Source organism: Mustelus asterias, chromosome 1 (assembly GCF_964213995.1).
Source record: "Mustelus asterias chromosome 1, sMusAst1.hap1.1, whole genome shotgun sequence".
Classification (NCBI taxonomy): domain Eukaryota; kingdom Metazoa; phylum Chordata; class Chondrichthyes; order Carcharhiniformes; family Triakidae; genus Mustelus; species Mustelus asterias.
Genome location: NC_135801.1, coordinates 40231708 through 40251354, shown reverse-complemented (window position 1 = coordinate 40251354; position 19647 = coordinate 40231708). Strand labels below are relative to the sequence as shown.

The window sequence follows — 19647 nt, the reverse complement described above, 5'->3', positions numbered from 1 at the left end:
AATGGCAAGAATCGCAACTAATTGCTTGCTGGTATAAAATAAATTGAAAAAGAACTATTTTACATAGGAATAATTGTAATACTTATGGAATAAGTTTGATCAGTGTTGCTGTGTTTTCCTTTTAGCTAGTGTAACTAGCTAGTGATTTTCTTCCTTCTCAAGGTACTATTTGAAGAATAACATGGAAACAGAGACGCTGTGCTCAGATGAAGATGCTCAGGAATTGCTTCGAGAGAGTCATATCACACTGTTACAACTAAGCACGATTGAAGTTGCTACCCAGCTCTCCATGAGGAACTTTGAACTATTTCGTAATATTGAACCCACAGAATACATTGATGACTTGTTCAGACTTAAGTCAAAAACTGAATGTGCCAATCTGAAGAAATTTGAGAATATTATCAATCAGGAAACATTTTGGGTTGCAACAGAGATCCTTAAAGAGTCAAACCAATTGAAAAGAATGAAGATAATTAAACACTTTATCAAGATGGCACTGCACTGTCGAGAATGCAAGAACTTTAACTCCATGTTTGCAATTATCAGGTAAAAATATATAGCAGTAAGATCAACTCCTCTAAAAAGTATTTTTAATCACTTTTAATTGTTTTACTCAGTATAGGAATGACTAAATTCTAATAGTGGATGTAAGTTTGTAAATACCTTTTTCTGTAAATAGAACTCAAATATATTTTCAATTATAGCATACAATCCAACCTGTATTCTAAAAATAAGAGCAAAATACTGCAGATACTGGAAATCTGAAATTAAAAACTAAAACTGCTGGATAAGCTCGTGAGTTTATACAGCATTTTCTCTTATTTGTATTCTAAAGTGCATCTGCCCAACTACTTTCCACTTAGAACTGTTAACTCTCATTCAGCCATGTGACATTAAAGTATCTATCATGCAGCAGCGAAACTTAAGTTAGTTGAAATATGGTAAGCTATATGGCAATAGAGATTCGAGGGCAAAAAAGCTTTCCTTTATATAGTGACTTTGATATGAAAAAAAAAATCTCAAGACACTTCACCAAAAGGAAACCTACCATCCTCAAGCAGTTTGGCCATTATGTGACTCCAGACTTTCTCGGGGCATCTACAAGTGTGCAATTAGTTCTGGCCTTGTTGGCAGCCCACATCCTGGGAATGAATTTTAAGAAGGATGCCAACCCCAAGAAGGTAGTAGGAAATGTAACTGAAAACTTAAATAAAGAGGCAGGTTTTAGGGAAGGTCTTAAAGGACGTGAAAGATGTGAAGCGGCAGAGGACTTTAGGGAGGGAATTTCAGAATATCGGCTCTAGATGGCTAAATGCAAAGCTGTCAATGTTAAAGTAAAGGTAAGGAAGGATTGCAAATGGGGTTAGTGTCGGAAGAATGAATAATTTTTGGTGGCAAATTATCCACCAATTTGGATAATTATTTATCCAATAATTATTGGATAACTTATTACTCGGTATATTGTAATATTGGCAACGGTGAGATTGCAGTTATGTAACGAGAATATGTTCGGGGTCGGTGTTGAGACCATGGAGGAAAAGTAAACATAAGGATGTGGATTTTAATCTTTCTATTGCAGTTTTATAGATCACTATTCAACTTTTTAAAAAATACAAATAATAAAAGCCTGGCATGCATCCTGCTAAAAGGAATGCACGAACAAGAAGAAAACTAAATTCCATTTCTTAGAAAATACAAAACATAGTATAGAACTATGGAACACTAGTTTACAAAATGGTAGCCAGACACTGAAATATGAATCAAAAACTTGTATAGAGTCATAGAGGTTTACAGCATGGAAACAGGCCCTTCGGCCCAACTGCCCATGCCGCCCTGTTTTTTTTTTAAACCCCTAACCTAGTCCCAATTGCCCGCATTTGGCCCATAGCCCTCTATACCCATCTTACCCATGTAACTGTCTAAACACTTTGTAAAAGACACAATTGTGCCTGCCTCTACTACTAGCTCTGGCAGCTTTTTCCAGACACTCACCACCCTCTGTGTGAAACAGTTGCAACTCTGGACCATTTTGTATCTCTCCCTTCTCACCTTAAACCTATGTACTCTAGTTTTAGACTCCCCTATCTTTGGGAAAAGATATTGACTAGCTGTTCTATGCCCCTCATTATTTTATAGACCTCTATAAGATCACCCCTCAGCCTTCTACGCTCCAGAGAAAAAAATCCCAGTCTATCCAGCCTCTCCTTATAACGCAAACCATCAAGTCCCGGTAGCATCCTAGTAAATCTCTTCTGCATTCTTTCTAGTCTAATAATATCCTTTCTATAATAGGGTGACCAGAACTATACACAGTATTCCAAGTGTGGCCTTACCAATGTCTTGTACAACTTCAAGACGTCCCAACTCCTGTATTCAATGTTCTGACCAATGAAGCCAAGCATGCTGAATGCCTTCTTCATCACTCTGCCCACTTGTGACTCTACTTTCAAGGAGCTATGAACCTGTACCCCTAGATCTCTTTGTGCCCTATCATTAACTGAGTAAGTCCTGCCCTAGTTCAATCTACCAAAATGTATCACCTTGCATTTATCTAAATTAAACTCCATCTGCCATTCATCAGCCCACTGGCCTAATTGATCAAGCTCCCTTTGCAATCCGAGATAACCTTCTTCACTGTCCACTATGCCATCAATCTTGGTGTCATCTGCAAACTTACTAACCATGCCTCCTACATTTTCATCCAAATCATTAATATAAATGACAAATAACAGTGGACCCAGCACTGATCCCTGAGGCACAGCACTGATCACAGGTCTCCAGTTTGATAAACAACCCTCTACAACCACCCTCTGGCTTCTGTCATCAAGCCAATTTTGTATCCATTTAGCTACCTCACCCTGGATCCTGTGAGATTTAACCTTATGCAACAACCTACCATGCGGTACCCTGTCAAAGGCCTTGCTAAAGTCCATGTAAATGTCATCACCTGCACTGTTCTCATCTACCTCCTTGGTTACCCCTTCAAAAAACTCAATCAAATTTTTTCCACTCACAAAGCCATGCTGACTGTCCCTAATCAGTCCTTGCATCTCTAAATGCCTGTAGATCCTGTCTCAAAATGCCTTCCAACAGCTTACCCACCACAGATGTGGGGCTCACCAGCCTCTAGTTCCCAGGCTTTTCCCTGCAGCCCTTTTTAAATAAAGGCACAGCATTTGCCACCCTCCAGTCTTCAAGCACCTCACCCATGATTATCGATGATTCAAATATCTCTGCTAGGGGACCCACAATTTCCTCCCTAGCCTCCCACAATGTCCTGGGATACACTTCATCAGGTCCCGGGGATTAATCTACCTTGATGAGCTTTAAGACTTCCAGCACCTCCTTCTTTGTAATATGTACACTCCTCAAGACATCACTATTTATTTCCCCAAGTTACCTAACATCCATGCTTTTCTCAACAGTAAATACTGATGAGAAATATTCATTTAGGATCTCACCCATCTCTTGTGGATCCGCACAGAGATGACCTTGTTGATCCTTAAGAGGCCCTACTTTTGGCCTTTATGTACTTGTAGAAGCACTTTGGATTCTCCTTTGCCTTATCTGCCAAAACAATCTTGTTTGCTGCATGTTTCCATTCAAGCTAGCAAGAGGAATTCAAATCATGTTCAAATCTTTTGTCATTATATAGAAATTACTTTGCATACAGGATATAAAATCCCGTTGGCTTGAACTAACAATCTCAAAGTAACGTTTTGCAAGGTGGATGTTGAGTAGGAGAACAGGCCTCTTATTGCTATTTTCTTCAAAAACCTTCTCATGTTTTACTGGTCTAAATTAATAAATTTAAATTTCGGTAGGTGTTTCACCTGATCGTTTACATACCTTACAAGGCTTTATTGAATTTAACAGAGAAGATTATGAAAGACAGGTAGAATGGTGCAGTTGGGCCAATACTGAATCAACCAATACAATGATGAGTAGAAGCAAGAGCAGAAGGGGATTTGGAATGTGTAAATGAGGAAGAGGAAGGTAGCAAATAGAAAATGCTTGATATATTACTTTGTCTGAAATTAAGCATCTACCACATGCTATCTACATGTATATAGACAAACAAAACATTAAAAGCTGTAATTTTAAAATCCACTATTATGTTGAAGTTCAGTTTGCTAACCTGGCAACTTTGAAGTACAGCATAATGTGGAGACTAATTAAATAAAGATGAACTTTAATCAAAAGATTATTTTGTAAAAGTTGCAACCAACATCTGTGATTGTTCCCTTATTTTTTCTTAAATCATCATATATTAATGGAAATATTATGGATGGTGGAATGGCATTATAGTACTGTAAATGTTAATAGTAGTCTTATATTGCGATTACTCTGAGAGAAAATTAAAATGCATTACTGTTCTTTCCGAGTGACTAATGTGAAGCTTAGGCACCACTCATCGGATAAGTAACATATTTTCCTTCAAATGATGACCTACTAGAATGATCTTAGAGTTGCAGTTCTTCACTTACAGGACCATGGCAAACCAACTTTGATTTACAAGTGCATTCTCGTCTGTTAGAAATTAAATAATGGTGATAAGCTTCTAAATGGAAGGATGCAAATGTGCACCTTACTTTCATATTGTAGAAAAAGGATATTATTGTTAAATATTTTATATTCAAATACAACCGTAAGCTTTTTATACATCCAAAAATCTTATGGTCGTATTGAATAATAACAAAAACTGGCAAACATTAAAACACATTTATGGTCAGCATTCGAAAGTGATTTCTGTATATTGTGCAAATATTGCAACCATACCAGAGAGTTTAATGACACACAGTGAATTTCTGAGATAACTTGTAATATTTGTCTGCAATGTATCTTATATTATGATTATGTTGTGGGAAAGTCACCACTTTGGAGTCAGACTTGGAGGTTCAACAAACAGTTTTATTCGGACAAAGCTTTGGGAGAAGCACTGGCACTCCGCAGTACAGGCAGTCACCTTCTCAACTACACAATGGTAGTTGAGCATCTTTTATACATTGTTAGATAATAGACAGCATGGACATTAGCTGTTAGCACATCGTTACAAGTTGAGTAGACAAGTATGGACATCAACAGTTAACTCTTCGTTATACATAGACAAGTACGGACATCGACAGTTATCACATCATCGTACATAGAGTAGATACATTTATGCATTTATGTCCCCCATCAGTGGCTGATCTCGTTATCAAACTCATTGTTTTGGGTCTGCTTTTATCTCAAGTTTAAGGTGCTTCAAGGTCTGACCTGTTTCCTGCAGTAATTTAAACACTACAGGTTTTAACTCTTTATGTAATGTCTGTGCCCAAAGTGTCCTTTCCCAGTCCATTTTGTGCCAGGTAACCATTTTGTGTCCTTTACTTTGACTTCACTCCAACAATTAAATTATTTAGTTATGTAAATAGTTTCAATTACAAGAAAGGTGTATTTAAATTGTAGTCCCAATACTGGAATATTGTCGGAGCAAGGAAATAAGGGGTTAGACTTGGAGAATAAATTTCCTACAATTGTCAGTGCTTGCTGAAAGTCACTGTGCCCAATGATGTTAATTAACCTCCATTAAAAAGTGGGTATCAAGATTGTTACATTTTTCTGTTCATTGCTAGCAATATTAAAACTAGTGCTGAATGATACAAACAGAAATTTTTCTACTTTAAATTCAACAATGTAACATTGATTTTAATCTGTCTAGGAAAATATGAAATTATAATGGTATAAGTTGTATTGTGGATCTTATTGCTCCATTTATAAATGAGTGTTTCTGCTGGCTGTTTTCAGAGGTTATATTAAATATATGCTCGACCTTTTGCTGAATGGCTTTGGCCATTGATGATGTGAATTGAATCTTGAGTTACCCATGATCTATGTTTCAACCCATAATGCCATACATTTAATGGTTCATCTAAAAAAAGGGGAGGAACACATTTGAAACATTGGGGTTTAGTTAAAGAAAGTGTATGATGGTAATATTTGAAGTTAAGTTGATGGTTTACTTTTTAAAAAACGTATTTAAATGATGTTGTAAGTAATACTTACTGTATTTTCTTTGTCTTCCCAAAATTTAGTGGTTTATATCTTGCACCAGTGGCAAGACTGCGGAATACTTGGGAAAAACTTCCAAGTAAATATGAAAAGCTTTTTCAGGACCTTCAGGACCTCTTGGATCCCTCCAGAAATATGGCTAAATACCGCAATGTTCTCAACAATGAGAACTTGCAACCTCCCATTATTCCCCTCTTCCCAGTGATCAAGAAAGATTTAACATTCCTGCATGAAGGTAGCTTTTTTTTAAAAGAATGATGGTGGCTCTATTTTTGTAGTTTGCTCTCCTTGACGTACCACTGCTGTCTTCACACCATTCTCATTGATACATTAGCTCAATTTGTACTAGCATTTATTTATGTTGTATTTCACCAATCTTTTTACATTCAAAACTAAATATGCCAAATTTGCGAGATATTTGATGTAACTTAATAAATGCAGTCATATACAGACTCTACACCATACATCTCTTTACCAGGATGTTGTATAAATTGAACAAATACTGAGCATGTTTCTTGGCATCAACTGTTCATTTCTCAATAATGTAATGTAATAGTTACATTATGCTACACTGGCACACTCTATATTTTGTACATTGTTGTCCACCATGACTTGCTGCAGTGACCACAATTTATATCACACTCTTGTGTATTCAGGAGTAACTTAATTTAGTTTCTGGCCTTAGGTGATGAATATAAATGATTCAAACTTCACAAATTTACCTGAACCACTCAAAATTATGTTGTGATTGATTCCAGTTGTATCCTAGAATCCCTGCAGTGCAGAAGGAGGCTATTCGGTCCATCAAGTCTGCACCAACCACAATCCCACCCAGGCAATATTCCCGTAACCTCACATATTTACCCTGCTTATCCCCTGACACTAGAGTTAATTTAGCATGGCCAATCAACCTATTGGCCATCTTTGGGCTGTGGGAGGAAACCAGAGCACCCAGAGGAAATCCGGGGAGACACGGGGAGAATGTGCAAACTCCATACAGTGACGTGAGGCTGGAATTGAACCCGGCACAGTGAGGCAGCAGTCCTAACCACTGTGCCACCATGCCGCCCTATTCTCTCCTGGAACAAGTTTAGTCACCACAGGCAGTGTTCTCTATAATTTTTATTTTTGTTGTGTGGAGTCAATTTATTGCAATTCACTGTACATTAGCAATTGTCTTATGGCCATGTGCAGGGAACATTGACGACAGATCAGTTTATTTGTTTCCCAAGGTCCATTTGTGTATATTGTGTCTCTTAAATGTCAGAGAGCTAAAGAAAGGAGATGTTGAAGACAGAATCACAGACTAAATTAAAATTACTTGTGAATATACAATAGTGACATGGTAGACAACAATGTATAAAATCCATAACTTTGCCAGTATGGCATAACATAGCTATTACATGGCTGATCTTGGGTATCAAGTCCACTTTCCATCTGCTCCCTACATAATTTTACTGTGTTAATTTCGTAATATAGTATAATACAATTTGTGCTGGCTTAATTTTGTAACAGAGTATAATACAATCTGTGCTGGCTTTCTTTAATAAATACACCCTTGTCTAAGCAACTGTTATTTTTTTCCCAGATTATCATTTCTAAACACTTTCCAATCACAGGCCGACCTGTAATTGCTGGGTCGATCCTTACATCCTTAGTTTTTTTGAACAAGGCATTTGCAATTTTTCAGTTCTCTTCCACCACCTGCATTTCAATATAAGTGTGCAGTATCGTACTCTCATTCATTCCTCCTTAGAACTTTAAAGCATTGAAATTCCTGAATGGAGTCTTGTGTTTTCACCTGGATTCTCTAGAAGCAAAGTAGATTTAGTTATATTTTAATGTAAAATATAAGTATATCCAGCTGTCCTTATCAGAAATCATTTTATTTTTATTTCCTTAGGGAATGATTCCAAAGTGGAAGGTTTGGTGAATTTTGAAAAGTTACGGATGATTGCCAAAGAAATCCGTCATGTTGGCCGTATGGCTTCAGTTAATATGGATCCTGCAGTTATGTTCAGAACAAGGTTAGTGTTATCAGTTCACAGGATAATGGAATCTGAGGCAATTAAAATTACTCATCATAGAGAATAAAATACCTTCTCAGGGCTAGCACAAAAGAACAAGCGCAGTTCAGATTATTTCTATCTAGAAGAGACAGCAGCAATTGTGCTCTGAGAATACACCATAACTAGCTTTCCATTAAAGTAACTTGCCTGATACCAAGTACTAAGAACTGCATAATCTAGCACAAGAAGTGTCATTATGTTGTTGTTGTCCTAATTATTTTAGCGCTGTTATGTCTTTGGTGCTTCAAATCCAGTACACAATGGGCCCGATTTTACCAAAACTTCGTGCCCGGAATGACGGTAAAGTTGGCGGTCGGGCCTATGCCGCGATCTGCACCCGATTCCTAGCGGATCGCGCCTTTACCAATGGTCAATTCGGGCGCCGTTCCGGTGCGCGCCCAAATCAGCCAGCACGACGATTTAAATGCATTTGCATGCATTTAAATCGACTTAATGAAGCACGCGCCCAAATTTACCATCAATTCCCCCTTTACCAGCGTTCGGCCCAATTCACGTCCGTGCCTTTACCGACCTGATAAATAAAAGTCCAACTTGTACTTTTATTTAGCAGGGGAATTGCCGAGGCCCAGCCTTCGCAGACACCCCCTCTAACCACCCCAACAGACCCCCCCCCCCCCCACCGGGATCGGACCCATCTGGGAGGCAGGCCCTCCCCCCTCCAGGATCGGACCCCTCTGGGAGGCAGGACCCCCCGGCAGAGCACACCCCTAACCTACCTCGATCGTGGTCTCCCTCCACCATCCTTCCCGCTCACCACCAGTCCTTCGACAGCCTGCAGCACGTTCCTGGACACTGACTTCGAGCCACGGCTGAAGTGACCGGGCTTCACACAGGTCCGCTGGCGTCTGCCAGAGGAGGGGGGTGGGCCCAGTTGGAACTCTGGTTGGGGGGGGGGGGTGCAGGGATGAGGAGAGGGGGCGAGCCCACGTAGCCCTCTGTGGAGAGGGGAGGGGGTGTGACGTCTCATCCTGTGGGTGATGGGGGGGGAGGGGGTGTGACGTCTCATCCTCTGGGGTGTGGGGGAGGTGGAGGGGGAGTGACGTATCATCCTCTGGTCGGGGGGGTTCCGCTGCCTGTCTGCGGCCAATCCCTCCTGGCACCATCACTGGATGAGACGTCACACCCCCCTCCCCTCCCACCCCCCCAGAGGATGAGACGTCACACCCCCCTCCCCTCCCCTCCCACCCCCCCAGAGGATGAGACGTCACCCCCCCCCCTAGAATTGAGTAAAAATAGGATTTTTTAGATTCGCAGTATTCTAAAATATACATGTTTTATTTGCTTCAGAAATATGACTATATATTGAACTAATATTGACTTGAAGTTAGGAATATATTTTCAACTTGCTGCCAACAGAAATGACTAGACAGTTTCTCGAATGGGCAACCCACAATATCAGTTTTGCTCTGGGTTGGCAAAGATAAAAATCCAACCCATAGACAGAATTAGGTGAAGTGACATCTGCGCTACTGTAAAAGTACATTACTTATATTTAAAAAAAGCATATTTAACACTGCTTTAGTTTGTCATTCAAATGATATGTTGAGATCAATATCTGGTAAGTACCTGTAAAAATCATAGAATTCCAAATTTGGCATGGATCTGTGCATTCTGGTGATTAAGAGGTTATTTTCCTATTGATTATACAATTGTACCTAAAATAGAGAGAATATTTTTTGCATTTACTTTGTATTTATAGCTAACTATGGCAAAACAAAATCTCCAAATAGTGTTCAATTATTCTGTGAAATTTCATGATAACCATAAAATTATTAAGTTACTTTCTAAAGTGAAAGGTGAAAGTTGCTCTGACTGGACTGGAAAATTTTTGCATTTCATTCAGTATGTTTGATCTCAGTCAGTTTCTGTGTTGTGATGACTGAAGTGACTAGACTATGTTATGTCCCTTGGCTTCTGTTACTGCATGTCTGCTGCCTGGTCTTTTCTGTCTGAGCTTGTGATCTTTCTCTGTCTTTCTTCTTAATCCACGCTTCAATATTCATGGCTCTCACTTACAGGAAGAAGAAATGGAGAAGTCTGGGGTAAGTGGTGTACTGCAGGCACCAAGGACATTTTTTTTTTACCATTTTGCATTTCCCTCTGCTTCCTTTAAGCTTTGACATGTTTCAGTTTAACTCTTTTGTCCTCTGGCCTCATATTGGATGACCTTTAACTACTCACATGAGTCTGTTCTAACATTGCTTAGGCTACTAAGGTAATTTGAGTGACTTCAGAGGAAATAGCTTCAAAATCAGTCCCTTAAAAGTTATATATTTAGTGATGGTTTGTAAACAATTTTGAGATATATATTTTATGTCTCCAGAAAAATAATAACTGTTCAAAAGAAATTTTAAGGATAGACAGGATTAAATTGGCAGCTGTAATTTTGTGGGGCAATTATTTATTATAAATATAATATGCTTGCCTTACCTTTCCCACATCATTAGGGACTCAAGTATGTCTTCTGGTTTCATCAGTGGTTCCGTTTCATGTTGGGCTTGTATCTGGTTTTATCAGTGGGTCTACTTAATGTTGTGTTGATGGAAGTGCAATTAAATAAATTTGGGTGCTTATGAATGTGAAATTTGTTTTTATTGTAAATTAATTTGTTTTTACAGGGAAAATTTTGCTGGATATGTATACATTTTTAAAATAGTGTAATTTTTATTCTAAAGTTTTATTCTAAATATGTACCTGTAATTAGGGGCATCCTGGTAATTCGGGTGATGAGTGACTTTTGAGCTAAGCTTTGAACGGACTGCAGTGCATTACTGTATTAGTTTTTTGATCTTGTGTAGACGTTCCATTCTGTGAGAGCAAAAGAGACTGTACCCTCCTGCTGATCCTCAAGTGCCATAGAGTAATACTGAGACGAGCTTGGATTTAATATTGTCAGGATTTATTACAACTGCTATTTAACATTAGTCCTGCATGAGCTTCGACTCCTACTCCAACTCTTCTGCCGGTATAATAGCTTTTTAAACTAGTGGGCAGAGATGCTTATAGTGGTGTAAAGTTTGGTTCCCAACTTGAAGCAGAACAGGGTTATCTGCAGCGTAGTTGCTGGTTTTATTTTCCTTTCACTCTTCGTTCCTTTTCTTTCATTTTTGTCTGTCTGACTTTTGGAATGAGGCATGTGTTATTTTGAGCTTGAACAAGACTGACCTCAATCTGACCTTTGCATGTCCCAGTCTTTGACCTCCCATGCTGAAACCAGCGGCATCTCTCTCTCTTTCTCTCCACTGTGTTAGATCGCTTAGCCAGGGCAGTACAAATGCTGCTGTGCTGGATGTGGTACAGACAGGGGCACACAAAAAACGGGTACGCCGCAGCTCATTTCTCAATGCCAAGAAACTCTATGAAGATGCACAGATGGCTCGGAAAGTAAAACAATACCTTGCAAATCTTAATCTGGATATGGATGAAGAAAGCCTGCAGGCACTATCATTGCAGTGTGAGCCAAGTACTAATACATGTAAGCCATAATTCTTTTAATGTTCTTTGACAAAATGTTGACTTATTTGCACTGTAGTGAATTTCATATCGCTGCGGGTTTAAGGAACTTTCAATTTCATTACAGCAATAATAATTATGAAAAGCAATAAATTACAGTTTTGAAATAGTTTATAAAAATACCAGCAATATTGACTATTGCAAAACAGTAATTTACATTATGGCTCTTCTGCGTAATAGAATTAAATAATCTCTTATGACAGTAGCATTTAAAATTCTTTATGTTAATCTAAAACAATTTATAACATTCTTTCACAGGCTATGTTTAAACTAAATATAATGCCTGAATATTTCCTTAAAAAGCCAAAGTGTAATTATCCATTGAGTGACTCAGATTTCATGAATAATACACCAATCGGATTTCAGATTTTAGCTGCTGTCATTGCTGTTCATTTTGCAGGAATAGGAAAGTGACTATCTTCTTGGTTCAACCAGTTTAAGCTATCAGCACTGAAATATACATTGATATTACAGTTTAAACCACTCCATTTCACTTGTTCAAAATCTATTATATTTCTAACTTTCCCTCAGTTCTGCTGAAAGACCACGGAACTGAAAAATGAATTATGTTTCTCTCTTCGCAGCACTTTGTGGTTTTATTTCAGATTTTCAGGGTCCACAGTATTTTTCTTTCATGTGCAGACTGGACTTCATGACGGTGCTGCGTTATAGAGTCATAGAGGTTTACAGCATGGAAACAGACCCTTTGGCCCAACTTGTCCATGCCACCCTTTCTTTTTTAAAACCCCTAAGCTAATCCCAATTGCCCTCATTTGGCCCATATCCCTCTATACCCATCGTACCCATGTAACTATCTAAATGCTTTTTAAAAGACAAAATTGTACCCGCCTCTACTACTACCTCTGGCAGCTTGGTCCAGACACTCACCACCCTCTGTGTGAAAAAATTGCCCCTCTGGACACTTTTGTATCTCTCCCCTCTCACCTTAAACCTATGCCCTCTAGTTTTAGACTCCCCTACCTTTGGGAAAAGATATTGAATATCTAGCTGATCTGTGCCCCTCATTACTTTATAGCCCTCTATAAAATCACCCCTCAGCCACCTACGCTCCAGAGAAAAAAGTCCCAGTCTATCCAGCCTCTCCTTATAACTCAATCCATTAAGTCCCGGTAGCATCCTAGTAAATCTTTTCTGCACTCTTTCTAGTTTAATAATATCATTTCTATAATAGGGTGACCAGAATTGCACACATTCTAGAACCATAGAATCCCTACAGTGCAGAAAGTAGCCATTCCGTTCATTGACTGTCCAAAAGAACAGCTTAACCAAGCACACCCGCCCTATCCCCGTAATCCTGCGCATGAAAGGCATAGATAGGGTGAACGGTGGGAAGCTTTTTCCCAGGTCGGTGGTGACGTTCATGAGGAGTCATAGGTTCAAGGTGAGGGGGGGGAGGTTTAACACTAATATCAGAAGGACATATTTTACGCAAAGGGTGGTGGGGGGCCTGGAATGCGCTGCCAGGCAAGCTGGTGGAGGCGGGCATGCTGGGAACGTTTAAGACTTATCTAGATAGCCACATGAACGGAGTGGGAATAGAGGGATACAAAAGAATGGTCGAGTTTGGACCAGGGAGCGGCACGGGCTTGGAGGGCCAAAGGGCCTGTTCCTGGGCTGTTTTGTTCTTTGTTTGTATTTACATTGCTAATCCACCTAACCTACACATCTTCGGACACTAAGGGGCAATTTAGCATGGCCAATCCACCTAATCTGTACATCTGATCATAGAATCCCTACAGTGCAGAAAGAGGCCATTCGGCCCATCGAGTCTGCACCGACCACAATCCACCCAGGCCCTTTCCCCCCCCCCCCAACCCCTCATATTTACCCTGCTAGTCCCCCTGATATTATGGGACAATTTACCATGGCCAATCAACCTAACCCACATATCTTTGGACTGTGGGATGAGCACCCGGAGTAAACTCAGAACATTAGCTGGATTAATATTCTAGCAATATTACCACTAGGCCATCACCTCCCCTGGGTGGTGAGGTTGAGGAGTCCTTCTGATTGGACACTCTGTGTAAATGTTTCATGCGCCACGCTGTCCCTATTCCCTCAAAAGTACCTGCCTGACTGGCCCCAGAGAGCCTAACCAACTAAACTCCTCCGGACATCCAGCATTGCTCCTCGTCCTAGGCCTACTGCAGTTCCAGCAATGGCCACCATTCAGATTGGCTGACAGCTCTTGGAGGTGGGGTCTTTGCCTCCAAAGTCCTGGGCATCTTCATGGCAAGCAAATACCTGATTAAGATTTAATCCGATGGGAGCTTCCGGAAATGACTGTGGTAGCGTTAAGCTGGTGAACAAGGCCACCACCCCAGCCATTAAATTCAGCCCCTTTGTTGCACTTCGGAAACAAAAAAGCAAGGACCAAAAATAAAAGTAAAATTAAGCAATACAAGTGTTTGAAGGTAAACCTAATTCCAGCATATTTCATTACCCCAGTCTGAGGTATACATTTCTTTGAGTGCCAGCAAGCTAAGTGTTTAAAATTCTAAATTGGAATCTTGCATTTTCAGTGTAATCCATACATATACTTTTTTCTTCATTGACATCTAGTACCCAAAAGCACAGGTGAAAAGAAAGTCGGAAAACTTTCAGATACATCTCCAGTCGCTCCAAGATCAGGAATGCAACATCAGAAGCAGCAACAACAAAAAGTAAATCAAGCTCTCCAGGTCCCAGCCGTCTCATTGTATCCATCACGCAAGAAAGTGCAAGTTAAAGATCTCCCTCCATTCGGTAATAAAATTTTGAAAATATCTTTCTGCTCTGCCTTTGAACTAAGTGTTTGCGATTTTGTTTCCACAAATGAATGCAAATATATGAAAAATAACTTTTGTAAAGATTAAGTTCAGTGCAGTAGGAAGTGTTCTTATAAGGACTTGAGAATTCCAGTAGCTTTTCTTTCTAATCGTGTGTCTCTTCAGCATTATTTTGCTTTTCATGTGTTGAAATAAAAAAAAGGTTATCTTATCTGTGTTACTACTTTAATTTCTGCCCTTAAGGTACACATTCTCCTCAAGCTTTGAAGAAAATACTGTCCTTGTCTGAAGAAGCGAATTTAGATCGGAATAAAAAGCAGGCGGAAGATACTATATCAAATACATCATCTCAGCTGTCATCTCCTCCTACATCTCCTCAGACCTCACCAAGGAAAGGTAGTATCTTGACCAAATCCCAAGATGAGACCATTCCCAAAACCATGAAAGGCCTGTGTATTTACTAATGAGATTTGTTTTAGATATTATCTGAGTTTTTCAGTCTACTACATGGATATTTTTATCTACTTAACCCATATACCCAAAGACACACCTCTACCCTATGATGGTCATTCACGTGTTATGTGCAGTTGTAATAGGAGAAATCTAGAGCTGGATTTTCAACCGGGGTCAGGAACAAGAGAGAGCATCTAGTTGCAGATTCCCACCCCACACACCATGCTTAAGGCATGGGGACTTGCAAATCTTCAGCCAATTAAAGGCCAGGAGCAAGATCACCATCTAGTTGGAGATGGTGGGCAGGTTCCATGGACAGGCAATGCTAGCCACTTCTGACCAAGGTGGCAACTGGCATTCTTGAAGATGGAGACTGTGAGGGACAAAGGCAGGTAATTTTATCTTGATGTTTTAAAAAACCACAGCTGCCTGTCAAAATCTTGGAGTAACCTCTCCAGGTGACTGTAATAAGTGCAGCTGTAGCCCAGCTGTTGTTATGGGTTCGGGAAAGGGGCTTGGAGCTCCGAAAGCTTGTGTGGCTTTTGCTACCAAATAAACCTGTTGGACTTTAACCTGGTGTTGTTAAACTTCTTACTTCGGGAAGGGAACATGGTCCAGGCTGAATGTGGATTGCCCACAATGCAGGTTGGAAATTACAGTAGGCATGGAAATGGGGTCTATTAGATTAACAATATTTGGCCTCCATTGACTGGTGGGCAGCTAATCCAACCCTCATCCACCCTCATTCAAAATTGCTCAGGGCCAGGATTGTGGCAGTACAGAGGTTGGTGGTGGCAAATAATGAACCCACCTACCTCTAACCTGGACCGCAAACTACTTTAAAAGTCCAGCCCATGGTACTTGCTAGTTTTAAGTTGTCCATTGTTTTTCTTAAAACACAAAGGAGCTTCTCATATGCTAATAAACATGGTTCTATTTTGCAAATAAATTTTTACATTTAACCTAACCATTATTAAATGTGGTATTAAAATACTGTAACATACATTTCACACCCCGATACTATTTATTACAACTGACTCCAAGTGCTTTATAAATTTTATTGTTTGTAATTCAGCTGTTTCTCCATTCCCCATACTTCTGTAGAAATATTTTACATTGCCATAGATACATTTACTTTGTGTTTAAAATTTGCACCCCCTCATTTTAAACTGCAATTGACCAACAGGGAAAACAATCCAATTGTGAATTGTGAGGAAAAAAGTTCTGTTTCCCCTGTTCTACTTGTTGGCTCAGGTCTTGTACTGCATAATTATGTGACCTTGTTGAAATATTTTGACAGCATCATTGTATTGACTAATAGCTGCTTAGCTAACTAACATAGCATGATAGAGCACTAGTGTTTACAGTTAGGCGATTTTTTTAGTTCAGCCTGTGTGCTTCTGCTTGGAAGGATTCGATAAGTCCTTGAATGGAACCATTATCTCATAAGTGACCCAAAACACATTATCAATAGGAATTAGCCTGAATCTCCACAAGCAGGTTATTTTTCACCTTAATGGGAAACATTGTCAAATCCTGCTTTCAGAATCAAAGAGTTAGATAAACTCTTTTTTTCCAAGAATGATGACTTCTTCCCTGCTGTGCCCCAGACAAAAAAACAGTGCTTATTTTTTTCACTATTATGTAATTAAAGATTGCTGCTGAAAATTATATTCCAGAGAAGGTGGGGCCTGTACAAGAAGGATGGGTTACATTTGAACTGGAGGGGCACCAATATTCTGGCTGGGAGGTTTGCTAGTATGATTCGGGTGGGAGTGTACTACAGGCCTCCCAACAGCCCATGGGAAGTTGAAGAATGGATATGTAAGCAGATTCTGGACAGATGTAGAAATAATAGGGTTGTTGTAGTGGGAGACTTTAATTTTCCTCATATTGACTGGAAATCCCTTAGGGCTAGGGGTCCGGATGGTGAGGAATTTGTTAAGTATGTTCGGGAAGAATTTTTGGAACAACATGTAGATGGAATGACTAGAGAGGGGGCTATACTGGACCTAATACTAGGGAATGAGCCTGGCCACGTCATCAAAGTTGCAGTGGGGGAACATGTGGCGAACAGTGACCACAACTCCGTAAGCTTTCGCATGCTCATAGAAAAGGATGAGTGTTGTCCTAGGGTTAAGGTGTTAAATTGGGGGGAGACTAACTACAACCAGATTAGGAAGGATTGTTGTTTGGGAGAGGTTCTTTGAGGGTAAAACCCCATTTGTCATGTGGGAGTCTTTTAAGGAGCAGTTGATCGGAGTGCAGGATAGGCATGTGCCTGTGAAAAGGAAGGACAGGAAAGGCAGGATTCAGGAACCGTGGATGACCAAGGAAATTATGAGTCTAGTCAAAAAGAAAACATGAGGTGTAGGCAACTAAAAACGGATGAAGCACTTGAAGAATACAGGGAAAGTAGAAAAGAGCTCAAACAGGGAGTTAGGAGGGCAAAAAGGGCTCACAAAATGTCCTTGGCAGTCAGGATTAAGGAGAATCCCAAGGCATTTTGTACATTTATTAGGAAAAAGAGGGTAGCTAGAGAGAGAGTTGGTCCATCCAGGACAAAGGAGGGAAATTATGCGTAGAACCAAAGGCAGTGGGTGAAATCCTTCATGAGTAATTTGCATCAGTATTCACAATGGAGAGGGACATGTCAGTTGATGGTGTCTCAGAGGGGTATGTAAACCCTGTAGAACAAGTCATCATTATGACGGAGGACGTGTTAGGTAAGTTAAAAAGCATTAAGGTAGACAAATCCCCAGGGCCAGATGGCAACTATCCCAGATTGCTGAGGGAGGCAAGAGATGAAATTGCTGGTCTTCTAACAGAAATCTTTGTTTCCTCGTTGGCCACTGATGAGGTCCCAGAGGATTGGAGAATAGCCAATGTTGTCCTGTTATTTAATAAGAGTAGCAAGGATAACCGGCTAATTATAGGCCAGTGAGCTTGAGTCAGTGATAGTGAAATTGTTGTAGAAGATTCTTAGAAAGAGGATCTATACACATTTGGAACTGAATGGTCTTGTTGGCGACAGACAGCATGGTTTTGTAAGAAGGAGGGCATGTCTCATTAATTTAATTTTGAGGAGGTGACTAAAATGATTGATGAGGGAAGGCCTGTGGATGTTGTCTACATGGACTTTAGTGAAGCATTTGACAAGGTCCCTCATGGCAGGCTGGTGCAAAAGATTAAATCACACGGGACCAGGGGTGAACTAGCTAGATGGACTCAGAACTGGTTTGGCAATAGAAGACAGAGGGTAGCGATGGAAGGGTGTTTTTCTGAATGGAGGTCTGTAACTAGTGGTGTTCCGCAGGGATCAGTGCTTGGACCTCTGCTGTTTGTAATATATATATATAAATAACTTGGAAGAAAACGTAGCTGGTCTGATTAGCAACTTTGTGGATGATATTAAGATTGGTGGAGTTGTGGATAGTGATGAAGATTGTCAGCGATTACAGCAGGATATAGGCTGGAAAATTGAGCGGAGAAATGGCAGATGGAATTTAATCCAGACAAATGCGAGGTGATGCATTTTGGTAGATCCAATTCAGGTGGTAGCTATAAAATAAATGGCAGAACCATCAGAGCATAGACACTACAGAGCGATCTGGGAGTGCAGGTCCACAGATCCTTAAAAGTGGAAAAGGTGGAACGGGTGAAAAAGATGGCGAAGAAAGCATATGGCATGCTTGCCTTCATTGGATGGGGCATCGAGTATAAAAGTTGGAAAATTATGTTAGTTATAAAAAACGTTGGTTCGGACACATTTGGAATACTGTGTCCAATTCTGGTCACCACACTACCAGAAGGATATAGAGGCTTTGGAAAGAGTACAGAAAAGGTACCGGGATGTTGCCTGGTATGGAGGGTATTAGCTATGAGGAGAAATTGAATAAACTGGGATTGTTCTCCCTGGAAAGATGGAGGCTGAGGGGCAACCTGATAGAAATTTATAAAATTATGAGGGGCATAGATAGGGTGAACAGTTGGAAGCTTTTTCCCAGGGCTGAAATGACAATTACAAGGGGGCACAAGTTCAAGGTAAGGTTCAGTGGAGATGTGCGGGGAAAGTTTTTTTTTACACAGAGGGTGGTGGGAGCCTGGAATGCACTGCCAAGTGAGGTGGTTGAGGCAGATATGTTAGCGACATTTAAGACTTATCTGGATAGACACGTGAACAGGCGGGAAATAGAGGGATAGATACAAACTGTTGGCCTAGATAGGACAACATGATCGGCCGAAGGGCCTGTTCCTGTGCTGTATTTTTCTTTGTTCTGTACTGACTCCAGATATTCACCAGATTACATGATTGTGAAAATGTGCACTCTCTTTTAGGTAATATTTATTTCAATTTTTTTCTGTAAAGATTACAGTAAATCTTGTCATGTCTTTCATTTTATGAAGTGTCAAAACACTCGCAGCGTACAAATCCAGTATGAGGACAAGTCATTTAGGCCTTAACCCATGCCAGGATATGACTATCTGATGTTCTGTGAATTTGCTAGTTAGAGTACATTTCAGTTATTTTGTAAACATTTGGAGTCTTTACGTGTGCAAGTATTTAATATTGTAGACTATCCTCTGGCAATTTTTTAATGGAGGGAGAAAAATTTAAGCTTTCTGCCATCTCATTATTTCTTGCTGAAAGCTTGAAAAACTTCCTCTGAATTAGTCAGACTGACTTCACCACTGTGAAGGTTGTCTGAATAAATGAGAGCCTGGTTCTGTTCAAGGGAGATACGGTGAGT

General features: G+C 40.0%; 1 protein-coding gene across 17 annotated transcripts in view; it reads left to right on the top strand.

Annotated features, from left to right (window-relative positions):
• rapgef2b (Rap guanine nucleotide exchange factor 2b) overlaps positions 1-19647 on the top strand; it is a 446795-nt gene that overhangs the window by 370790 nt on the left and 56358 nt on the right. For 13 of the 17 annotated variants that reach the window (XM_078211679.1, XM_078211699.1, XM_078211645.1 and 10 more), the window contains 7 exons: positions 163-546; positions 6075-6286; positions 7955-8078; positions 10160-10183; positions 11393-11616; positions 14238-14420; positions 14687-14839. In XM_078211679.1, the coding sequence (XP_078067805.1) occupies positions 163-546; positions 6075-6286; positions 7955-8078; positions 10160-10183; positions 11393-11616; positions 14238-14420; positions 14687-14839 (1304 nt within the window). The remainder of the gene's footprint in view (positions 1-162; positions 547-6074; positions 6287-7954; positions 8079-10159; positions 10184-11392; positions 11617-14237; positions 14421-14686; positions 14840-19647) is intronic. The other 4 variants (XM_078211662.1, XM_078211689.1, XM_078211598.1 and 1 more) reach the window with 2 other exon arrangements.